Here is a 22,864-nt window from a genome sequence, read left to right as displayed (position 1 = left end):
GCACATAGTCCAAGACCCCCTCACCCACGCAGCCCTCACCCACACGACCCCCTCACCCACACGACGCCCTTGCCCACGCGATGCCCTCACCCACGCGATGCCCTCACCCACATGACCCCCTCACCCACGCGGCCCCCTCGCCCACGCGGCCCCTCACCATGTGGCGCCTCACCCCCGCGGCCCCGTCGCCCACACTGCCCCGTTGCCCACATAGCCCCCTCACCACGCGATGCCCTCACCCCCGCGGCCCCGTCGCCCATGCGGCCCCCTCACCCACGCAGCCCCTCACCCACGCAGCCCCTCACCCACGCAGCCCCTCACCCACATGGCCCATGGACCTTTGAGCCAGTCCCAGGGCTCCACGGCAGGGCCAGGGTGGAGAGATGGGGACCTGTGAGGAGCCCAGGGAGGGGAGCATGAACTCAGGGTCCCCCCAGATGGGGAGAGTGGCTTCTTCTTACGGAGTGGTGTGTTTGCTTAGGAGGGGTGTGGGGTCACTGGTGGCTGGGCGGCAGGGAAGGCATGGGGTGGCAGAGCACACGTCCAGTTTATTCATTTACTTGTTTGTTTAGAGGTGTGGTCTCGTGTATCCCAGGCTTACCTAGAACTTGGATCCTCCTGCCTCAGTCTCCCCAGTGCACCATCACACCTATCTCCTAGACTTGGTATTACCACTAACAGCGACTGCCCCACGGCAGGCTCAGTTCTGGGATTTTACACACACTGGCTCACCCATCCTTACAATAACCCTGTTGGGGGGGAGGGTGGCACTACTATTGATCCTACTTCACAGATGAGAAAACTGAAGAACAGAGATTGGACAACTTATCCAAAGACACACAACAAGTAAGAGCAAGAGCTGGGGTTCTGAACCCAGGATGAGGGGCAAGAGCTGAGGAACCCCACCACGGGGACAGGCAAGGGAGGCCTAGCTCTCCACCACACTGTCCTCGATTGCACAGTGGAGGTCCAGGCAGAAGGCGCCCTGCCCCGCCGCTCATATGTCTCGCCATTTCAAGGTACCCACTCTACTGTCCAGTCCTGTGAGATCACAAAGACACAATTAAGATTCTCCTGATGGGCTGGGAAGGTGGCTCAGTGGTAGAGCACTTGCCTCGCATGCATGAGGCCCTGGGTTCGATTCCTCAGTACCACATAAGCAGAAAAAGCCGGAAGTGGTGCTGTGGCTCAAGTGGTAGAGTACTAGGCTTGAGCTGAAGAGCTGTGGGACAACACCCAGGCCCAGAGTTCAGGCCCCACGACCAACAACAACAACAAAGATTCTCCTGATGACCCTGAATAGGACAAGCAGGATAGGTCATCCCAGGAACCTATATTTCAACCCCCAGCCCCCTTAGGCAAATATTTGGGGGGAGGGGGCATGCTATTGGCAGGGGTGAGACCCTCCAGTGACAGATGGAAGTAGTTGGGGGGCCGGCCTCCCCCTGGCTTTCAGCTTGGCACTGCCAGGGGGCTGTGGGAGGAGCAGAGTGGCTGGGACCCCTCCCAGCGGAGTGTCAGCTTTCCCCCCTCCCCCTGCTGAGGCCTGCCTCCCTGGGAGCAGCAGGAGCCTGGCCCATGGGGGGCCCTGGCAGCCCCAGACTTCTGAAGCAACTTGCCTGCCTCCCCCAAGTCTCTGGCAGCCTCCCCTCATCCAGGCCGTGCCCCCCTTCTGGTGATGTCAGCCCTGCCCCGCCCCCTGCGGGAGCATGTGGCCAAATATGGCGAACAGAGCAGCCCAGAGCTGGGAGACTGGGGGGCGGGGCGGCCCCTGGCTGAGAGTTGGGCAGCTGGGGGGTGGGGGGGAATGACAGCGGACTTGTCAAGGAGAGAATTAGGGATCCCCATCCCTCCACTGGCAGTACTTGCAGGACTGACCTGGTTCTAGGAAACCCCTGGGGGGGGGGGGCCCACACCAGGTGGGCAGGTGGCACTCCAGGTACAACCCAGAACAGCAGTGCACGCATGCCCCACCTGTGCGCAGAGCAGGCCAGGGGTGTGGGCCTATCTGCCTCATCCCTGAGCTGACCGTCCAGGGTGGCTGCGGGACAGCCCCTGCCCTGGGACCTGGAGGCAGAGGAAGCTTGGGGCTCCTGAGATTTACAGGAGCCGATGGGGCGGAGGCAGGAGCTGAGCCTGAGCAGACAGGAAGGGAAGAAGGCAGAAAGATCGAGATAAGCCCTGACAGTCCAGAGGGTGCCAAGGATGGGAGAGCAATCCCGAAGGAGTCAGACACAAAACCTGGAGAGTGACCCATCGAGGGAGAGCCAGAGGAGACAAGGAGTGCTGGACGGACAGACAGAGAGACAGATGATGGCTAGGGCAGACAGAGGGGAGAGAAAAAGAGAGGAATCTAGCAAAGAACAGAGACATAAACGCACAGCTTCAGAGGTGAGGAGGACAGGAGAAAGGTCAATGACCTCAGGTGCCAGACAGTGGGGAGGGGAAGGGGGTGGGAAAGGGGAGGGGGGGAGACAGAGGCAAGGGCAGAGGGGAGGACATGACCGGGACCAGGGGGCTGGGCTCACCCCTTCCCCTCCTGGCAGACCAATGCCCCCTCCCCTGCACAGAGCCCTGCTAGTTCTGCCCGCAGGCTACAGCTATGCAGGTGGGCTTGCTGGCATATCCGCTTCCCCTTTCCCAGGCCCTCAACCCTCTAGGTGAACAGGCGATGGGCGGGAGCGGGGATGGGGGCTAGGAGGCTGGGTGAGCAGGCTCTGGAGCCCTGGGGGAGATAAGGGGCACCTTGCTGCCCACTCCCCACCCTGGGGCCGGACCTGCTGGAAGAACTGGCTGGACAGCTTCAGGGATGGAGGCCAGAGTTGGGGCTGCGGCAGAGACCAGGCCCAGGCGGCTCCAGACCACCAGCCTGGAGCTCCTTTGAAGAAGGAGACCAGGCCCGCCAGCCGGGCTGGGGCTTGTCTTCCTCCAGAGCTGCTGCCTAGTGGGGGCACGGCTGAGCCAGACCTCGCTGGGCCGAGCAGGCCTCAGCTTTCCGGGGATCTTGGCCTCCAAGGCCTCCCCCTGCCTGCCCTAAGACCCCGGGGCTGGCTGCGCAGCGGGTAAGGCTGGAGGGGGCAGCTGAGAAGTGCCAGCAGCTCCCACCCCCTTGCCTGCTTCTCTCCACCCTACCCCCACGGTGGCCAGCTGGTCTCCAGCTGCCAGCGGCTCCCACCCTACAAGTGGCCACGCTCGGGTTGGGACCAGACTGGGCCGTGGAAGCGGGTATGGGTGGTATCTGCCTCCCCCATCTCCAGTTGGAGGACCCCAGAGGAACTTGCCAAGACGCCACACCCTGCCAAGCCGGGGAGGGAGGACCCTCTTCCCTGGAGAGGGTTGGGGGTTGGAGTCTTACAGGCGGAAGTAATCTGCAGAGCCCACTGGGAGGTGCGATCTCTTCCTCTTGCCCTCCCCCCACACCCCCCCCCCCCCCCGTCCCTCTCTCCCTCTCCTTATTAATGTGCTTCCAATTTGGGAATCCAGACTCTCAGCTCCTCCTCATCCCCTCTTGGGCGAGCAGGGATGGGAAAGCCCACAGGCTCCCTGGCCCAAAGCAGTGTAGGGGTGGAGGTGGAGACTCAGAGCTGGAGTCCCCAGCCCCCCCTCATCCTCTCCAGGCTGGCCCTGGTGTCCTCCTCTGGTCCCATTCCCAAGGGGCAAATCCCAGGGATCCAGAGGGGGACAGGCTGGTGGGAAAGGAGGCGGGGAGGCGCTGGGTTTCACAGTGGTCAATTCACATGTTGATCATCTCCACTGGCTTCCTCAGCGCCTTCCCCAGAGCCCACGTCAATCGCTGACAGCGATTGACCAGCACACTCACCTGCACCATTCTTCTTCCTAATTATTATTACTGTACTTATTTTTTTGTCAGTCACAGGGCTTGAACTCAGGACCTGGGTATTGTCCCTGAGATTCTTCGTTCAAGACTAGTGCTCTCCCACTTTGAGCCATAGCACTACTTCTGGTTTTCCAGTTTTCTGCACTTTCCTGCCCCAGCTGTCTTTGAATCATGATGCCCAAATCTCAGCCTCCTGAGTAGCTATGATTACAGGCGTGAGTCATGGTACCTGGCTTTATATAATTATGATTATTATTATTTAATTGTGGTAAACTGTTAAGCCTCCTGCCTCAGCCTCAGTAGTTCTGGGCTCACAGATGCGTGTCAACATGCCCAGCTCATTCTAACTTTTTTTTTTGGGGGGGGGTCCAGTCATGGGGCCTGAACTCTGGGGCTGGGCGCCGTCCCTCAGCTCTTCAGCTCAAGGCTAGCGCTTTACCATTTGAGCCACAGCTCCACTTGGGGGCTTTTATGGGTAGTTAATTGGCGTCTAAAGGAGTCTCGTGGATCTGAGGATCAAAGTTTAAGGTTGGCCCGGGCAAAAAAAGTCCCCATGAGACTCTTATTTCCAATTAACCCCTCAAAAACCAAAAGTGGCCGAGCGTTGGTGGCTCACGCCTGTAATCCTAGCTACTCAGGAGGCTGAGATCTGAGGATCAAGATTCAAAGCCAGCCCAGGCAGGAGAGACCGTGAGACTCCTATCTCCAATAAACTACCAGAAAACTGTAAGTGGCGCTGTAGCTCAAGTGGTAGAGCGCTGGCCTTGCGCTGAAGAGCTGAGGGACAGTGTCCAGGCCCAGAGTTCAAGCCCCATGGCTGACAAAAAGAAAAACAACAAGAAAACAAAAGTGGTGCCGTGGCTCAAGTGGTAAAGTGCTAGCCTTGAGCACAAAAAGGTTCAAGGACAGCGCCCATGCCCTGCATTTAAGTCCCACAACTGACAAATAAATAAATCAAGGAGTCTGATGGACTTTCCTTCCTGGGCTGGCTTTGAACGGTGATTCTCAGATCTCAGCCTCCTGAGGAGCTGACAGGCCTGAGCCACCGGCGCCCAGCTTCATTCTAGTCATTTTTATGTGCACAACACAGTGACAATACATATTTTGCTCCTGTCCATTTTTCAGTGTCCTTTTCCTGTGTCTTCCACATCGATGCCACAAGCATTGGGGTGACAGGTCCCCACTCCCTGTCTGCCACAGACCCTGAGGATACCACCCACAGACGCTCAGATGGTGACCACCCACGGGGCTAGCCCCAGTCACACCCCACAGCTTCAACACAGGGCGGCTCACCTGAACAGGTATTCGCATCGCAGGCCACGCCGCACCCTCTCATGTCACCATCACACGGTGTCCAACGCCATCACACCAACCCAAGGCAAGGCTGTGTCACACACTGTGTCACAACACACCAGGCACCCGGTGACGCCGAATGTCACTTGTTCTGCTCCTCTCTCTCTCACACACACACATGCGCACACGCACGCACGCATGCACACACGTACAATGGCAGCTCCCTCACATAGGCACCCAATGTGCTCCATAGATGTGTGTAGCATGACACCCCTTCCCACAAGATGCCCCCCCATCCTCACAGGCTCCTCACGGACTTCTGTTTCCAGTCACAGTGGCTCTTACTGACAACCTTTGCTTTCCTGAGTGTGCATCCAGCCTGACCATGGTCACACACGCGGACTGCACCCAGACCCTCTCCCACGCATCCACCCCACACAGTGTCACCCCCACACAGTGTCCCTTCATACTGCCTCGCTCACATCCAGGGTCACACACAGCTGCACTCGTTTCCCTCTATAACTTCCTGTCTTTCCAAGCCTGGCAGAGGCCAGGAAACAATCAGTACTCTAGGAAACGCCAGGGGCTGAGGCTGGGGGCGGGGGGGAGCATTCTCTGACCCAGGCTCCAGTGGGTGAGGACAACGGCACCCATCCTGCAGCAGCTGCTTCTGCAGCAGCCCTCTGTGTCTGGCACACCGGGAGGGGAGGCAAGGACAAGGCCATGAAGCCAGAGCTGAGGTGATCTAATGACCCCCAACTCTAATCAGACGCCCCTGTCTTGGTCCTAGGGCTGCCCAGAGGTCCATAGGGCCCTGGATCCTCAAGGCTACCCCTCAGGCCTCTGCGATGTGGGAAGAGAGTCTGGGACCTCCCAGCCGCTCCCTAAGCAGCACCAGCCTTGGACCCTTAAGGCTCCAAGGTCCCTTCTCCACGGCCCTCACACCGCAGCCTGAAAGTGATGTGGCAGGGTTGCTAGGCTGTCCCCGTCAGTTTACACATGGAGCCCCCCAGAAAACCTGGCCACGGGGAAGGGGGAGCCAGTGGCCTCTGAACACCCTCCTTCCTGCCCACCCCACAGGCCCCCCCACTTTAGAGGACAAGTTCCCCTCTCCACCAGTCTCCCTGGCCACACACTGCAGGGGTAGGTGAACTTCTCAGCTGTATTCACCAAGTTTAGCTCTCCTCATGCCCTGTGACTGTCTTCTTCAACCACCTTATACCACGAGGCGGCCCCTGTGTCTCAGGGCCTCAGCAGGTTCAGGTTCTAGGAGGAGAGGAAGGGGAGGGAGGGGAGGAGGAGGACTTAGGGAGGCAGAGGCTCTGGGAGACGCTCGAACAAAGGTAAGGACACAGATGGTACAAGGTCCAGTTGCGACCAGACCCTTACTTCTTGAGCCCCTTTGTGGAGGGGGTCTCCTCCTGGTTTTAGTCTTCTTTCTTTTTTGTGGGTCATGGGGCCTGAACTCTGGGCCTGAGCTCTTCAGCTCAAGGTTAGTGCTCTACCACTTGAGCCACAGTGCCACTTCTGGCCTTTTCTTCTTATGTGGCACTAAGGAATGGAACCCAGGGTCTCACGTATACAAGGCAAGCACTCTACCACTGAGCCACCTTCCCAGCCCTCCCTCCCTCCTTCCTGTCTCTCTTTCTTTCTTTCTTTCTTTCTTTCATGTGTCGTTGGTCTTGAACTCTGGGCCTGGGTGCTGTCCCTCAGCTCTCCAGCTCAAGGCTAGCGCTCTACTACTTGAGCCACAGCGCCACTTCCAGCTTTTTGTGCTTATGTGGTGCTGAGGAATCAAACCCAGGGCCTCATGCATGTGAGGCACCTGAGCCACTTCCCAGCCCTCTATTCTTATTTCTTCCAACAAGCACAATGTGTTGTGGTGTGCAAACCTCCGAGTGAGTGATAGTGAACACCGGACTCAGACATACACACACACCACACACACACACACACACACACACACACACACACACACACACTCTCTCTCTCTCTCTCTCTCTCTCTCAAAGATCTGTCCTGCCAGCCACCGACCACTCTGCTGCCCCATTCCCAAGTGTGCTAATGAGCATTAATTATGATCCCCTCCCTGGGGTCTAGGAAAGGGCCAAGGAGCTATGCCTCCCCTGACTCCCAGACCCTCCTTGCGGTGGACCCCTCCAGTCACCCTGCCTGCCCTGCCAGCCCTGCCCTGGGCAACATGCGTGTCCATCCCCTTCCTGCGTGGAACCCATCCCCATGGGTACTGCTGGGGGAGGGGCTCTTCCAAAGGAGCTTCTGCTGTCCCTCCTGGCCCCAGGCTGCCCCCAGCACCGGGAGGGGGGTGGGCAGAGGGTGTGGAGGGAGCACCAGGCTGGGCAGACACGATGGCCCCCGGCCCCTCCGAGTGCTGTCCAGGCCTCACCACCCCCATCCTCTGCGCGGGCTGCAAGTCCAGGCCTGACGCTGCTACCTCGAGAGAGAGGTAGATACAGGACACCACCTCGGCAAAGCCCTCCCCAACGTCTCCTTCCCCCCGGGGGCCCGGGGAAAGAATCTGAGCCTGAAATCTCCGTCCCTATCTAGGAAAGGTGTCGGCAGGTCTCAATGACACAGCCCCAGGGCCTGGCTGGACTGGAAAACAGACCCAGACCAGCGGCCCGGCCTCCCTTCCCTTCCCAGGCAGGAGTAAAGGACGTGACAGACAATGGCGGGAACTGGGTGGGAAAGTGGGGGGTCTGGGGGGGGGCGGCTAGCCATCCTTAAATGCCTTAGCAAAGCACCCGACCCAGAGCGGCCAAGGCCCCAGCTCCAGCCCGACTCAGAGCGGGAGCGCGGCGCGGGCGGCTCCGAGCCCCCACCCCCCGCAGACGGCAGGGTGGAGGACGCCCCGGGACACACACCCACACCCACACCCCGGGGCTCCGTGACACCCCCAGCTCCTCCGGCTCCGCGCGCGCACGAACGGCCGGGAGGCCGGGCCGAGGCCTGCGCGGAGCTGGGGCCCGGCGGGCTCCGGAGAGCTCCGGCGCGGAGTCCAAAGGGCGGCGGGGCCCGCGACAGGGCGCCCCGGACGCGAGCCGGGGTGGCAGGCCCTCCCTCGGGCCGCGCGGCCCCCCGCCCCGAGCGCCGACGCCGCGGCGCGGGGCTCCGCCGAGGGCGAAGGCGCGGGGACCCCTCGCTGCCCGGCCTCCGGGACCGGCCCGTCCGGGTCGCGGGGAGCGGGGGGCGGGGCTTCCCGGGAGACTCTCTCCCCGCTTCCCTCCAAACTTCCCGGCACCCCGATCCGGGGTTCCAGCTCGGGCTGGACAATGGCTCGGGGATCCCCGCGCCCCTCGAGGGTTCCCGCGGCACCACCCCGTCCACAGCCACCCAGACACCACTCCCTGGCGAAGGCCTCCTCCTCGGCGTCCGCCGGGCTTACCTGGTCCGAGCTCGGGGGGGCGCTGCGCCGGGCCCGAGGGAGCCGCGAGGGGGGCCGGGGAAGGGGGGTCGTGGGGAGGGGGCTGGCCGGAATGCAGGGAATGAGCCGGGCCGGAGCGGGAGGCGCCGGGCGCGGAGGAGGGAGCGAGCGGGACGGAAAGTTTGTGTTGAGGAGCCGGCGGGGGGGTGGGGGCTGCGGGAGGGGCGTGGCCGGTGGCGGGGCGTGGCCTGCGGGTGGGCGGGCCCGGCGCCCGAGGGGCGGGGCTCCCGGCCGGCCCGGGTGCTGCCCACCCCGCGGCCTGGCGACCGCGGCCAGCCCCCCCCCGCGCCCGCGCCCCTTCTCTCGCGGCACACCGGGCCTCACTGCAATCTGGGGCTGCGCACAGGGACGGAGCGAAGACAGGAGTTCCCGCCTGGGGGCTGAGCGCCCGTCGGTGGGTGTCGGGCGGCCCCGGGTGCCGCGTCACGAGCAGCCCCGCGGAGCTCGAGCGCCCGGGTCCCGGGGCTCCCCACCACCGCCACCCGCGTCCCGGGCCGCCGAGGCTGAGCGCCCCCTCCCGCCCGAGAACCCGTCCCCCACTCCCGGGGCCCCAGACCCGGCTCCGCCCTGGCGGCTGCGCCCGCCCTGCCCGGACCCGGTTTGTCTGGTTCTCCCCGAGCGGCTTGTTTCTCGGATTTCTCCCCTTCTCCCTCCTCCTGGACGCCCTCCCCCTCGCCCGGCTGGGGTCCCCGCGGGGGGCGTCTGGACCCCGCGTCCCTCCGAGTTTCGGCCGGACGGGGCTGCGGGCAGGGGCCGGGGGCGCCCCGGGCCTGGGCGGAGGCCTCCGGGTCCGGGACCCCGCCCGCCGCCCGCCGCCCGCCGCCCGCCGCCGGGCCCCTCGCCCAAGAACCACCGCCGCGCTGGGCCAGGGACGCGGCTTTATTGGGGATGTGGGAACCCGGCCCCGCCGCCGCCCCGGTCAGATCCACACCGACGGCCGCTCCCGGACAGGAAGTGGGGGGAGGGGCCTCCCCGCCACCAGATGTGCGGCTCCGACTCCAGATGTTCCCCATCTCCATCCCCGCCTCGGCCGGTGCCAGCCCGGGGCGCGCGCAGCGCCCGGCCCGACGCGGCCGAGGGTCAAGCCCCGGGCGGGGCGGGGCGTGGGGGGGGGGCTGCCTCCCGGTCGGGCTCCGCGGGGCGCCGGGTCACTCGCAGGCCAGCTTCCCATCGAAACTGGAGAGGGCGATGGCGAAGGCTTGCAGGGCGCACAGCGGGTACCGGTAGTCCAGGGTGAAGGCGTCCTCCGCCACCCGGCCGAACTGCAGCACGATGTAGTCGGCTGTGGACCGACACGAGCCGGTGGGGGAGGGCGGGGGCCTGGGGACCCCACCCTGGCCAACAACACCCCCAGCCCGCACTGGGGGGGGGGGCTCGTTTCTTTGCAATAGAGCCCCAGCCCTAGCAGAGCTCTGCCCACCTACCTTCCCCTTCCTAGCTCATCCAACCGGCCCCACCTGTACTGGGTCACTGTAGGCCTCAGGGCAGGGGCCCTGTCTTATCTGTGGCTGCCCCGGGCCATACCTCTGCAGGCCTTAATCTAGCCGTGCAGACTCCTCCTCCACCAAGCTCACCCCAGCCCAGAGCCTTTCCTTCCCAACTTCTCCGTTTGTCTTTTGGCAGCCTTCCTTCACGCTCCTCGCTCTTCCCAAGTTCCCCCAAGCCCCACCTTAAACCCCAGGTTCAAAACTTTCACTGGTCCCTGGGGCCTTCCTTAGGTAGGGGCCCCCCTCAGCATGGTCCTCATCCAGTCCAGTCGGATCCCATTTTCTAGCCCCAAACCACAACACCTCCCCCAGCACTGGGAGAGACAGAATATTGCTAAATATACCTCCCAAACTCTGGTCTGATGGGGACCAAGCTCTACCAGAAATGTGATCTAGGGAGCAATCTAAAGTCAGAGGACAGGTGACAGATGCGGGGTCCATCCCTAGGGCAGAGTAGGGGGTGGGGGACTTGCTCCATGTTATCCCAACTCTGTGAACCTGGAGTCTTTCCCAGCCCCCCAAACTTCTTCACCCTAGTTTACAATAGGGTCAGTTTCATCTAATTCTGTTCCAGGTACATCTAGTTTCCCTCATTCAGTTAAGGTAGTCCTTTGATTTCATTTAAGGTACTCAAATGCTTGATTAGTATTTCGTGCTCCTGAAAGGCAACCATTTTGAAGACTTGGAAAGGTTCTGGTCTGTTGCTACCTCCTATTTGCTGTGTGACCTTAGGCAGATTACTGAGCCTCTCTAGAAGCTAAAGACACTTTCCTCATAGGGTTGTGGAAAGGGTTTGACAATTTGAAGAGCCAAGTACAGTACCTGCCTCTTTAAAGACACTGTCAGAGTTGTTGGGGTACCGAGGTTTGAACTCAGTACTTCTCTCTACCACTTGTGTCATGCCCCAGCCTCTGTGTCCATTTTGCAAAATAATTTTTTTTTCCTGCCAGTCTGGGTTATGGCTACTGCTCTATAACTTGACCAAAGCTCCACTTCCTGTCTTTTAGTGTTTAAAGATAAGACTATCACAGTCTATCTTGCCAGGGCTGTATTGAACCTCAGTCTTCAGATCTCAGCCTCCCCAGTAGCTAGGATTACAGCCCTGAGCCATCAGGACTGCTCAGCTCGCAAAATAGAGAGACTCTGGGGGGGTAAGGGCCAGCCTCTGAGCCTCAGAACCTTTGACCCCGTCAGGTTGGGTGCTTGGTGGCTGTGGGACCCCAGCAGTTCATCTCTCCTGATACAATCAGGCTCTCAATGTCCCAGATCTACCCCAGGGCTTTGGTTAATGCTAGACTGAGCACCTGGAATCGCGAAGCCTAGACTCCCTCTGGGAATGCAGAGGCTCCCAGAAGCACAGAGTCAGAGCCCTTAGAAGACAGTAACCTTGCAGATGTCCCAGGACACAGGCCTGGGCCAGGCCTGAGTGATGACAGAGGTCAGGCAGATGCAGGGAGCAGCCTGACCTGGGCCCTGACACTCACGGTCATCAGCGTGGACAATCTGGAAGTTCTTCACTGAGGCTTGGGTGACTCGGCCCTGGAAGTTAAGGGTGTAGGAGCCGCTATCCTCATTCCAGACCGGCGGCTTGTTGTGCAGTTCGATGAGGCTCTCCAGTGTCTTGTTCTGCCAGCGAACCAGCAGCCCATCGCTGGCCTGCGAGGGCAGGATGGGAACAGGTGAGAGGAGAGCACAGTTAGAGGCGCTGAGCTCGCTGGACCAGAACACCCGTGCAGAGCCTAAGAGGCACAGTTAGGCATGCCACATCCACTGAGCATCAGTACCCCTGGCACCTGAGGGTACTAGGGGCTGGGTCAACATCTGAGGACAGGGCTTGTCTGGGAGGAGGGGTTCCAAAACAGAGGGCTGGAAAGTAGAAAGGGGCACCTGACACCCCACAGGGTCTCCAGGATGTATGACTAGCCAAGGAGATGGATAGGAGGCCAAAAGACAGTGATATAGTTTGCAAAAAGGAGACGTGACTATAAGATGGTGCTGGTGGGCTGTCTCCCTGTCAGTCATCGGCTGACATTTCTGGCTTGGAGATCACTTCCTCCAAGGAGCCTTCCCGACTTCAATGGCTCGGCTTGGCTCCCATGATGCTTTGCTCCTACCATTCCCTTCCTGGGCTGGAATTTGATACTGTGTTGGCAGGAGTCATGGGTTGTCTCATCTCCGTGTCCCACACAATGGGGTGTGTGAGGACTGAATAAATTCATAGCACATGGAGGATTATTTAGAGGAGTTCCTGACATGGGCTGATCACTCACGGTCGTATTTTAGGAACCTGCTGTGTGGAGTTTGGGTCTTGGGTAACTGACAGAGTGTGTGGATAATAAATGACTGCAGTGTCAGGTGCTGTGGCTCAAGCCTGTAATCCGAACTACTCAAGAGGCTGAGATCTGGAGGGCTACAGAAGGAGGCCAGCCGGGGCATAAAAGTCTTCTAGATCCTACCTCCAAAATAACCAGCACAGGGCTGGGAAGGCGGCTCAGTGCTAGAGCGCTTGCCTTGCATGCATGATGCCAGGGTTCGATTCCTCAGCACCACATAAGCAGAAAAAGCCAGAAGTGACCATGTGGCTCAAATGGTAGAGTGCTAGCCTTGAGCAAAAGGAGCTCAGGGACAGTGCCCAGGCCCTGAGTTCAAGCCTCAGGACTGGCAAAACAAAAAGTCAAAGATAACACCTGGGCCCAGAATTCAAGCCCCAGGACGGACACACACACACACACACACACACACACACACACACACACACACACACGGAGCACCACTGGAGGTGTGGCTCAAGTGGTAGCGCACAAAGCAGGTGAGTAGGCAGACCTGAGTACTCCTCTCCACCCCCTGAAAGCAAATGACGGCAGTGGGAACGGCGATGAGAAGAGCTCCCAGCTCCCCAGCTCCCCGCACCTTGCTCTTACTAAGCCCCAACTCGCACGTCCCTGCAGGAACAGCTCTGGGGCCCTAGAGGCTCAGTTTCCCATCACTGTGCCCCAGGCCCAGCCTGGCCGGTGACGGTAGCACAGCGTCCGGGCAGGGAAGGGCATATGAGCAGCTGACGGGGTATTTACTTTCGGTCGTAAAAGAGCAGGGTGACATCAGTGTCCTGTGAGCGCAGGACATGAAGTCCCGGCCTCCCAGACCTGCAGTGCTAAGGAGCAAAGCCCAGCATTGCCAGTCCCGGACAACTGTTAACCTACCCCACACCCGCACTCCCCTCCCCTCAACCTTTGCTTTCAAAAAATGTCATATGGCTCAAAACCCTTTCCATATTTCTCAGAGCCAAAACCAGTTCCGCAGGCCCTATCTGTCCATTATCTTCCCCTCTGACCTCATGTCTTCCAGCTACCACGGCCACCTTGCTGATCCTCAAAGCACCAGGCGCCCTCCGCCGCAGGGCCTTTGCACTGGCTCTCCCTGTTCCAATGCTATTCCCTTGGCTGTGTGTGTTCTGTGAGGCCCCGAGCGCATGCTTTGCTCTGAAAAAACTGCATTCCATGGCAGACCAGACTTCATTCTACAAGCTGTCAGAGTACTGGGCTTTGGGGAAACTGAGTCCCCAGCTAGGGGCCCCGGGGGGTAGGGGTAAGAGGGCTCACGTTTCGGGGCCGGATGGGGACCCTCTCATTGTCAGAGCTCATGCCTGGGATGATGACTGTCATGCGTCGGGGGCCGCGGAAGCCCAGCACGTTGGTTTCCTGGGAGAGAGTTGAGGGTCAGGGTGTCCCCCTCTCCCCCTCCCCTCCCCCCCCCCCCCCCCCCCGCCAGGCTCTGGTGTGGGAACAGACGCCAGGCTCTCACATAGATCACAGCTGCCAGCTCCTGACGCAGGCTGCCCACGTCCGAGCCACCCCCGCCCCGCTGCGGGTTCTGGCCGCTGTCGTAGACGGTGAAGCGGTTCCCCAGGAGGTTGGACCTGCAGGTGGGGTGGGGCTAAGGGGGTGCAAGGCCCGACCCAGACCCCCAGAGCCTCCTCCTGCCACCCCAGGAAAGGTGGGGGGACTCAGCACTGAATCCTTCACATCCTGCCACAGTCCACTATGTAGCACAGGCTGGCCTCAAACTCAAGATCCTTCTGCCTCAGCCTCTCCAGGGCTGGGATTATAGGTATACGCCACCACACTTGGCCAGCAAAGCTTACTAAATAGCCACATCTTCTGAAACACTCTAATGCTGGCTCTTATCTTAGACAAGTTAAACTCACAACTTTCCCATCTAGAAGATGGGCACAACAGTTTTTCCCTCATTTGGATAAGAAGAGGATTAAAAGGGTTCCTATTGGTTTAAAACTATGTTTAGCCAGGCAAGTGACACAGGCTTGTCATCCTAGCTACTCAGGAAGCTGAGATCTGAAGACTGCAGTTCAAAGCCAGGCTGGGCAGGAAAGTCTGTGAGACTCTTATCTCCAATTGATCATAGAAAAAGTCAGGCTGTAGAGCTGTGGCTCAAGGGGTAGAGGGCTAGCCCTGAGCAAAATGAACCTCAGGGAGAGCACCTGGGTCCAGAATGCAAGCCCCAGAACTGGCAAACAAACAATGTTTCCCAGGGAGAAGGGGCGACATTGTCCAAAAAGAAATGCACTCTGCTTGACTTACGCAACTGTAACTCCTCTGTATATCACCTTTATAGTAATAAAAATTAGTTAAAAATTAAAAAAATATGTTTAGCTATTAGAACTCAGCTTAATCATAGACAGCTCCTCTATAATTTTTGTTAAATACACAAGAAAATAAGGCTGTGAGGTGCTGGAGGCTCACGTCTGTAATTCTAATCAGGAGGCTGAGATTTGAGCATCACAATTTGAAGCCAATTTAGACAGCAAAGTTTATGACATTTTTTATTTTTTTGGTCATGGAGCTTGATCTCTGTCCCTCAGCTCTTCAGCTCAAGGCTTGTGCTCTACCACTTGAGCCACAGCGCCACTTCTGGTTTTCTGGTCATTTATTGGAGATCAGAGTCTCATGGATTTTGCAGCCTGGGCTGGCTTTGAACCATGATCCATAGATCTCAGCTTCCTGAGGAGCTAGGATTACAGGCGTGAGCCACCAGTGCCTGGTTATGACACTGTTATCTCTAGTGAACCAGCAAAAAGTTGGAAATGGACTGTGGCTCAAGTATAGAGCACCAGCCTTGAGTGAAAAAGCTCAGGGATAGCACCCAGGCCCTGAGTTCAAGCCCTAGTACCAGCACCAAAAGAAAAGGGCCTGATGTCCCCACCTCCTCTCAGACGTGGATGTCGGGGAGACCTCACCGACTCAGCCTGTGACACTGGGAGTCACTGGGGAAATAAATGCCCAGCCGCTGCTGTGCCCCAGGGCTGGAAATTCACACACAGCCCTCGAGGGCCAGTACCACCCCCACGGAGCCCTGTGCCCGGCCCGGCCAGATGGAAACAGCAACCCTGCAGCCCACCCAGGACTGCTGACCACCCCAGGTCACCCATGCCCTGGGCCAGAGTCTGGGAGCGGGGACACTGCCAGCCACCCCGACCCCAGGCCCTGCCCCCGGGACCCCACCCACCTCAGCTTTCCCACGAAATTCTCCCCTCCTCGGGACAGGTTGGTGGGGTCGCTGGAGATGAGGTAATTGGCTGTCTTGCTCCGCTTCCGTTTCCTGCCCGCCAGCAGGAACACCTGGGGGAGGGAGACAGACGGACAGACGGACAGACAGTGGGGAGGAGACAAGGAGGTGGAAGTGGGCTGGGGAGGGGTGGGACCTCCCTGTGGGGGCCCCCTCCCCGTTTGAGACCCTTCCAGCACCCCCACCTCCTCCCTGCATCCCCACCTTCTTCTGGGCATCCAGGTGCAGGAAGTAGGAGGGGTACATGCCCCTGTCCATGCCCTTCTTGTCGCGGGTGAGCCGGCAGCGCACGGTGCGGCCCTGGGGCGCGGGCCGCAGCACGAACTCCCGGGGGTCATCCACTTCCACGGGCGGGGACGCGGGCCTCTCTTCCTTCTGGTGGACGGAGGCCCCTTCAGCAGGTGCCTCCCCCCTCCGTGTGGCAGGGCGCGTGGCAGGCTGGCCAGGCCGGGCCCTGGAAGCTGGGTCACCTCTGTCCCCCAGCTCAGCCCTGGATCCGAGCAGTGGCTCAGGAGCCCCCCCAGACTGTTATTTCATTTGTGATTAAGAGCTGGGGTTCTGGAGAGACTGTTGAGGGGCCAAGCCTGCTTCTATCACTAACATCTTTCAGGGTTGAGTGCATTTCCTTTTTCTTTCAAGTCTGATAAGCAAGGTGCTTGTGTGGAGTCACTCTTGTGCACCTCAAAAGGATCTCTTGTTAATTCGTTGTTTTGTCCTTGAGACAAGAGTGTCTCTACAGATCAGGCTGGCCTTGAATTTGGGCATCCTCCTGCTTCAGCCTCCTAGTGCTGGGATTACCGATGTGTACCACCACACCCAGCATTTGTGTGTGTGTGCTGGTCCTGGGGCTTGAACTCAGGGGCTTTGGGTGCTGTCCCTGAGCTTTTTTTTTTTCCCCTTAAGATGAACACTCCCGGGCTGGGAAGGTGGCTCAGTGGTAGAGTGCTTGCCCAGCATGCATGAAGCCCTGGGTTCCATTCCTCAGCACCACGTAAAGAACAACAACAAAAAGTAGTACTCTACCACTAGAGCCACCCAACCTATTCCAGGTACCCCAACTCTGGTTTTAGGCATGGGGAGCCTCCTGTCACAGAGTGTCTTTGCATTCATCTTTGTGACCAATAAAAGCAATCGGGGCTCACTTCTGAGACTGGGTCATTGGCTCTGTCTTGGACCCTGGGGAAAGTTGGGGGGGCCCAAGTCATGCAAATACTCTAAGGAGGAGCCATGTACAGAGGGATAGGCCTCTAGACCTCAGCCACCACAGGGAGCCATCGTAGCCATCTTAGACACGGACTGTCCCCGCAGGTCAGGCTTCCCAATGACCCTCCTTGAACTCTGGCTTTCAGAAGCTGAGTGGAGGAAAATGCACATTTGTGGCAGTGCTGCTGGGGAGGGATTTGCGACATGGCTAACCCCTCAAGTACCAAGTACGTGCGCTCTGTTCTTTGAGAAACTCCTAATGCTTTCGGTTGCAGAAGCCCCCGCAAAGGCCTGGGGATGCCACAATGATCCTTCCTGTTCCCAGTGGCCTTCTGCCTTTTGTCCTTCGATTCCCTCCCTTCCAGCGGGGAGCCATGACTCAAAGCCCTGGCCCCCACTAAGGAGAGCGCGGAACTAGCAGCCGGTGCCTGCTGCACCTGAGAGCGAGAACGCAATGCTGTCTGGGAGCCTGGGTGGACTGGGGCCGGCGCGCTTGCCGCTGGCAGGGTTCTACTGTGTGGAAGGGGACAGACAGCCCGTGGGCCCTCAGCCTGCGGCGAATGACCATGGAGCCTCCCCTGTCCCCTGCTTCAGAGGAAAGTTGGGAAACACAAGACTATGTTTGGAATGCCATGTGGAAAAAGCCAGAGCAGACTCCAACACTCCCACCGCTGGGGACTTCAGGGGCCTCCCCTGTGGTCTGTCCTTCACTGTGTTCTCCCCGAGAGAATGCACTGGCCTGGAGGTCCAGACATCAGCACCTGGCCATCTGGTCTGTGTGAATCAGCACCTAGACCCACATGCCCGCTCCGCTCAACCCGAGCGACCTGTGGGGTGCTCTCTCTGCTGGCAGGAAACCTACTTCTAGAAGATTCTCTTCTTCACTTTTTCTCCTCTGAACCTCCCTCCCTGTCCAGCTTCTCGGTTGGAACAGTTATTATTCTTTTTTTTTTTTTTTTTTTGTCAGTCATGGGGCTTGAACTCAGGCCTGGGTGCTGTCCCTCAGCTCTTCAGCTCAAGGCGAGTGCTCTACCACTTGAGCCACTTCCGGTTTTCTGGACATAGGAGTCTCACGGAGTTTCCTGCCCAGGGTTGGCTTTGAACCCCCATCCTCAGATCTCACCCTCCTGAGTAGCTAGGCTTACAGGCATGAGCCCAGCTGGAGCCCCCCCCCTCATTGTGGAACTTGAACTCAGGACCTGAAGAGTGCTGTTCTGGAGCTTTTTCCAGCTCAGAGCTAGCGCTCTACCACTCTGAGCCACAGTGCCACTTCGGGTTGTCTGATGGCTCACTGGAGATAAGTGTCTTACAGACTTTCTTGCCCAGGCTGGCTTTGAACGGTGATCCTCAGATCCCAGCCTCCAGAGTAGCTGAGAGTTCAGGCGTGAGCCACTGGTGCCTGGCTGGCTGCCCCCGTGCCTCTTCTGCCCCCCTGAACTGGATTCCCTGTGCTTTTCTGTCACACAGGGTGGCCAGAGTCCCACCCAGCCCAGGGCTCCACAGGCCACGCCCACCTGCCCCTCCCCTCCCCCTCTGCACCCCTAACCTTTTTGCCTTTTCCTTTTGCTTTGCCCTTCTGGTTGCTGTTCTTGGTCGCCACAGCTGCCCCCTCCTCTTCCTCTTCTTCCTCCTCCTCTTCTTCCTCCTCCTCTTTCTTCTCTTCTTCTGAGCCTTTGGGTGGGGCTGGGCATGGGGGGGGGGAGGCTGGGAAGACCTCACCAAGCTCAGATGCCTGTAGCCCTCTCCCTTCCCCCAGCTGTCAAAACAGGGGCCAAGAGGTCCCCCCACATTTTCTGACTCTCCAACCCACACTCTTCCCCCTGCCCTGACCGCTGACCCCTGACGAGCCACCCCAGGCCCTGGAACGCTCACCTTTCTTCTTTTTGGGGAAGCGGGTGGCCTGGGCTGGGCTGCCTTCCCCAACCAGAAACATGGCCGCCGGGCTCTTCTTCCTCAGCCCATCCGGGCTCCCCTCCTCCTTGCCAGTCTCTCCCGACGACGCTGCTGTGTGGGTATGAAGGTCATGACCTGCCCCTCCACCCCCCCCCATGCTGTGGGTATGAGAGGTCATGACCTGCCCCTCCCCAGGCTTCCTGGCCCAGCTCACCTTTCTTCTTTGCCTTCTTCTTGGCTCCCAGCCCGGCCTCCTTCCTGGTGCGAAGTGCTTTCCGCGGGGGGTCTGGGCTTCCAGGGTCCCCTGCAAGTGAGAGGTGCAATGGGGGTACTGGGACCCCTCACCCCGCCTTGATCCCCAGGGAAGCTGAAGGCCTGGCAGGGTTTGCAGTCTACCTTCTGCCTGTCTTTATGGTTTCTTTTCTTTTCCTTTTTTTCTTTTTGTCGGTCATGGGGCTTGAACTCTAGGCCTGGGCGCTGTCCCTGCACTCTTCAGCTTAAGGCTAGCAACACTCTACTACTTGACCTATACCGCCACTTCCGGTTTTCTAGTGGTTTTATTGGAGATAGAGTCTCATGGACTTTGCTGCCCAGGCTGGCTTTGAACCTCAATTCTTAGATCTCAGCCTCCTGAGTAGCTAGGATTACAAGCACGAGACACTGGAGCCCAGCTTCTTCTCCTTTCTTCCTTCCTTCCTCTCTCCTTCTTTCTCTTGTCATTTATGGGGCTTCAACTCAGGGCCTGAGCACTGTCCCAGAAGTTCTTCCAACTCAGGGCAAGCACTCTACCACTCGGAGCCACAGCGCCACTTCTGGTTTTCTGGTGGTTCATTGGAGATCAGAGTCTCACAGACCTCGATCCTCAGATCTCAGCCTCCTGAATAGCTAGGATTGTGCGCTTGGCTTGAGCCCCCCCCCCCCCAGCTTTTACATTTCCCTCATCCCCTCTGGATAAAAAAAAAAAAAAGTGTTGGACAAAATCTAGAAACAACACACGCAATTAGCAAGGGGGGGCACAAGTTGCTGGGTTTCCCCCCCCCCCCCGCGCCCCACAGACCCTCCTTCAGGAGCTGCTTCTTTCCACAGCTCGACTGGCACAGTCCAGGTTCTTACCTAGCCACAGTTATTCATTTTCTAATATGACCACCGCTCCTGGCTGTAACTATTTTAAAAATAACACTAGTTAGCCGGGCGCCGGTGGCTCAAGCCTGTAATCCTAGCTACTCAGGAGGCTGAGATCTGAGGATCATAGTTCAAAGCCAGCCCAGGCAGAAAAGTCCATGAGACTCTGATCTCCAATAAACCACTAGAAAACCGGAAGTGGCGCTGTGGCTCAAGCGGTAGAGCGCTTGCTTTGAGCTAAACAGCTGAGGGACAGCGCCCAACCCCAGAATTCAAGCCCCATGACCGACCAAAAACAAACAAACAAAACAAAAACACTAGTTTACATTTGAGTGAAAACCCCACAAAGAAAGCCAAACTGCCGGGACCCTTTCTGAGCAGGAGTGCGGGAAGGGAATACCAGGCTATCAAAGAACACCATGGAAAAGAAGCTTCTGGAAAGGCACTGGTGAGCTCTGAGTCTCACATCCTGTGCACAGCGGTTCTAAGGTGGCTTGGGCTCTCCAGTGGCCCCAAAACCCACCTTTCAGGCCTGGGGCCTTGGCCCTCCTGTCCTTCTCCTTGGGGGGCTTTTTAGGGGGCACAGGGCTTTTCTCTTTCTTTTCTTCCTCTTCCTCCTCATCCTGGTCATCATCCTCTTCCTCATCATCTGTGGATAGAAACTCATAGTGGGACCCAGATCCTGCAGGTTGCTGGCAACAGGCGCGCGGGGGCGCGTGTGTGTGTGCGTGTGCACGCGCGTGTGCGCGCCATCCTGGGGCCTGGGCTCTGTCCTTGAGCTTCTTTTGTTCAAGGCTAGCACTCTAGCGTGTGAGCCAGGTGCTACTTCCTGTTTTCTGAGTAGTTTATTGGAGATCAGAGTCTCAAGGACTTTTCTGCCTGGGCTGGCTTTGAACGGTGATCCTCAGATCTCAGCCTCCTTGGGAGCTAGGATTACAGGTGTGAGCCACGGCGCCTGCAGCCTTTGGACACAGGGCATCCTCACACCTTTCTGGTCAGTGAGCTGGGGTCGGTCCCCCCTCACCTGTCCCCCCTCACCTGTCCCCTCCTCCCCTTCTCAGGCAGCTTGGCTCCCTGCCGCTTCCATTTCCCTCCTTCTCTGCTGCCCCCACCGCCTTCCTTGTCTTGCTGTTTTCCTGACTCAGCCCCATGGGGCCCTTCGGGCTCCTCGCTGAAACTTAAGGCCAAACGCTCAACCACTCCGTGCCTCAGTTTCCTCAGATGTAAAATGGGGAGAGGCGATCTTCAGGCTGGCGCTTAGCCCCAGGCGGCCCTGCGCCCAGCGCCGGCCCCAGCTTCCCCCCCCTCGGGTCCCCCCTCACCTTCGGGGGCGTCGGGGGCCCGGACTACCAGGAAGGTGTCCCGGGGGTCGCGCTTCTTGGCCTCGGGGTCCCGGAGGAACCTGGCGTAGACGGTCTGCGCGCGCTCGGCGGGGGGCTCGGCGGGGGGCCCGGCGGGGGGCTCCTCCCGCGGCCTCCGCCTCGGCCCTGCGCCGGCCACGAGGGGTTCAGGACAGGCGCCCCTCCCCTCGGGGCTCGGCGTTCCCCCCCTTCCTTCCCCCTCCCCCCGCCCCCCTCCTCGCCCTCCCTCCGGCTCTCCCGCCCGCCCCGTCGAACCCACCCGCAGGCCTGCGGGGCTTGGGTCCCGCGGAGCCGGGGGAGCCGGGGGTCTCGGTCCTCTTCTTCCGGGGTCCGGGCCTCTGGGGGGCGGGGGGCGGGGCAGGGGCCTCTGATCCCCGGAGCCTCCGGGCATAGCCGCGGATTAGAGGCGGGGCCGCGGACGCTCGGTGGGGGATGGACGCCCGGCCTCGCTGGGGGGGGGTCCGGCCCCGACGCGCGTGGGGTCCGCCCCCCCGTGGGTCCCACCCCGTCCCGGGCGCGCGTGGGGTCCGCCCCCCGTGGGTCCCACCCCGTCCCAGCGCGCGTGGGGTCCGCCCCCCCGTGGGTCCCACCCCGTCCCAGCGCGCATGGGGTCCGCCCCCCCGTGGGTCCCACCCCGTCCCAGCGCGCATGGGGTCCGCCCCCCGCCCCGCCTCCGCCCCCGGGCCCGCGTGGCGTTACCTGCGCGGGGTGGGGACTGGCTGCGGGCGCGGGGCGCCGCGGGGCCTCGGGGCTCAGGCCTCCGTCCTCGTCCTCGGGGCCGCTGCGGAGAGGAAGCGGCCGCGTCCCTCGCCACCCCGACGGCCGGAGGGGCGGGGCCCCGGGGCCGGGGTGGGGGCCTGGGACCGGCGGGCGGGGGGCTCCGGGCTGCGGGGCTCCCGGGCTGCGGGGCTCCCGGGCTGCGGGGCTCCCGGGCTGCGGGGCTCCCGGGCTGGAGGGCTGCGGGGCTCCCGGGCTGCGGGGCTCCCGGGCTGGAGGGCTGCGGGGCTCCCGGGCTGCGGGGCTCCCGGGCTGCGGGGCTCCCGGGCTGGAGGGCTGCGGGGCTCCCGGGCTGCGGGGCTCCCGGGCTGCGGGGCTCCCGGGCTGGGGGGCTCCCGGGCTGGAGGGCTGCGGGGCTCCCGGGCTGGAGGGCTGCGGGGCTCCCGGGCTGCGGGGCTCCCGGGCTGCGGGGCTCCCGGGCTGCGGGGCTCCCGGGCTGGAGGGCTGCGGGGCTCCCGGGCTGCGGGGCTCCCGGGCTGGGGGGCTTCGGGCGGGGGCTCCCGGGCTGCGGGGCTCCGGGCTGCGGGGCTCCCGGGCTGCGGGGCTCCGGGCTGGGGGGCTTCGGGCGGGGGCTCCAGGCTGGTCTGGGGGGCTCCCGGGCTGGGCTGGGGGGCTGCGGGGCTCCAGGCTGGGGGGCTGCGGGGCTCCCGGGCTGGGCTGGGGGGCTGCGGGCAGGGGCTCCCGGGCTGGGGGGCTGCGGGGCTCCGGGCTGGGGGGCTGCGGGGCTCCGGGCTGGGGGGCTGCGGGGCTCCCGGGCTGGGCTGGGGGGCTGCGGGGCTCCCGGATTGGGGGGCTGGGGGGCTCCGGGCGGGGGCTCCCACCTGTCCGAGGCCCACACCTCTCGGAGGGTCTCGTCCTTGAGCGGCAT

At 60.7% G+C, this 22,864-nt stretch overlaps 2 protein-coding genes across 4 annotated transcripts in view; both read right to left on the bottom strand.

Annotated features, from left to right (window-relative positions):
* Tead3 (TEA domain transcription factor 3) overlaps window positions 1-9,592 on the bottom strand; it is a 25,486-nt gene extending 15,894 nt beyond the window's left edge. Inside the window, exons 1-2 of the mRNA XM_070023506.1 lie at window positions 8,898-9,592; window positions 8,535-8,761 (exon numbers count right to left, since the gene is read on the bottom strand). Coding sequence (XP_069879607.1) covers window positions 8,535-8,761; window positions 8,898-9,592 — 922 coding nt within the window. The remainder of the gene's footprint in view (window positions 1-8,534; window positions 8,762-8,897) is intronic.
* On the bottom strand, window positions 9,443-22,864 carry Tulp1 (TUB like protein 1). 3 transcript variants are annotated; one of them, XM_070023379.1, is made up of 14 exons: window positions 22,818-22,864; window positions 21,943-22,000; window positions 21,475-21,557; window positions 21,181-21,338; window positions 20,382-20,507; window positions 18,951-19,040; window positions 18,716-18,844; window positions 18,390-18,526; window positions 15,845-16,015; window positions 15,581-15,693; window positions 13,862-13,976; window positions 13,660-13,758; window positions 11,545-11,716; window positions 9,443-9,855 (listed from the first exon to the last, which is right to left on the bottom strand). In XM_070023379.1, the coding sequence occupies exons 1-14, from the start codon at window positions 22,862-22,864 to the stop codon at window positions 9,722-9,724; spliced, it is 1,632 nt and encodes a 543-aa protein (XP_069879480.1). In that variant the 3' UTR covers window positions 9,443-9,721. The 3 variants fall into 3 exon arrangements, 2 of the variants coding, with proteins under 2 accessions (XP_069879480.1, XP_069879481.1); XM_070023380.1 differs by lacking the exon at window positions 21,181-21,338 and having other exon boundaries at window positions 21,479-21,557; XR_011372179.1 differs by lacking the exons at window positions 11,545-11,716; window positions 13,660-13,758; window positions 13,862-13,976; ... (8 more) ...; window positions 21,943-22,000; window positions 22,818-22,864 and adding an exon at window positions 9,998-10,036 and having other exon boundaries at window positions 9,770-9,855.

Source organism: Dipodomys merriami, unplaced genomic scaffold, assembly GCF_024711535.1.
Source record: "Dipodomys merriami isolate MVZ:Mamm:240054 unplaced genomic scaffold, mDipMer1.0.p SCAF_16, whole genome shotgun sequence".
Lineage (NCBI taxonomy): Eukaryota > Metazoa > Chordata > Mammalia > Rodentia > Heteromyidae > Dipodomys > Dipodomys merriami.
The sequence above is the reverse complement of the archived record's forward strand: the minus strand, read 5'-3'. Positions and strand labels throughout refer to the sequence as shown.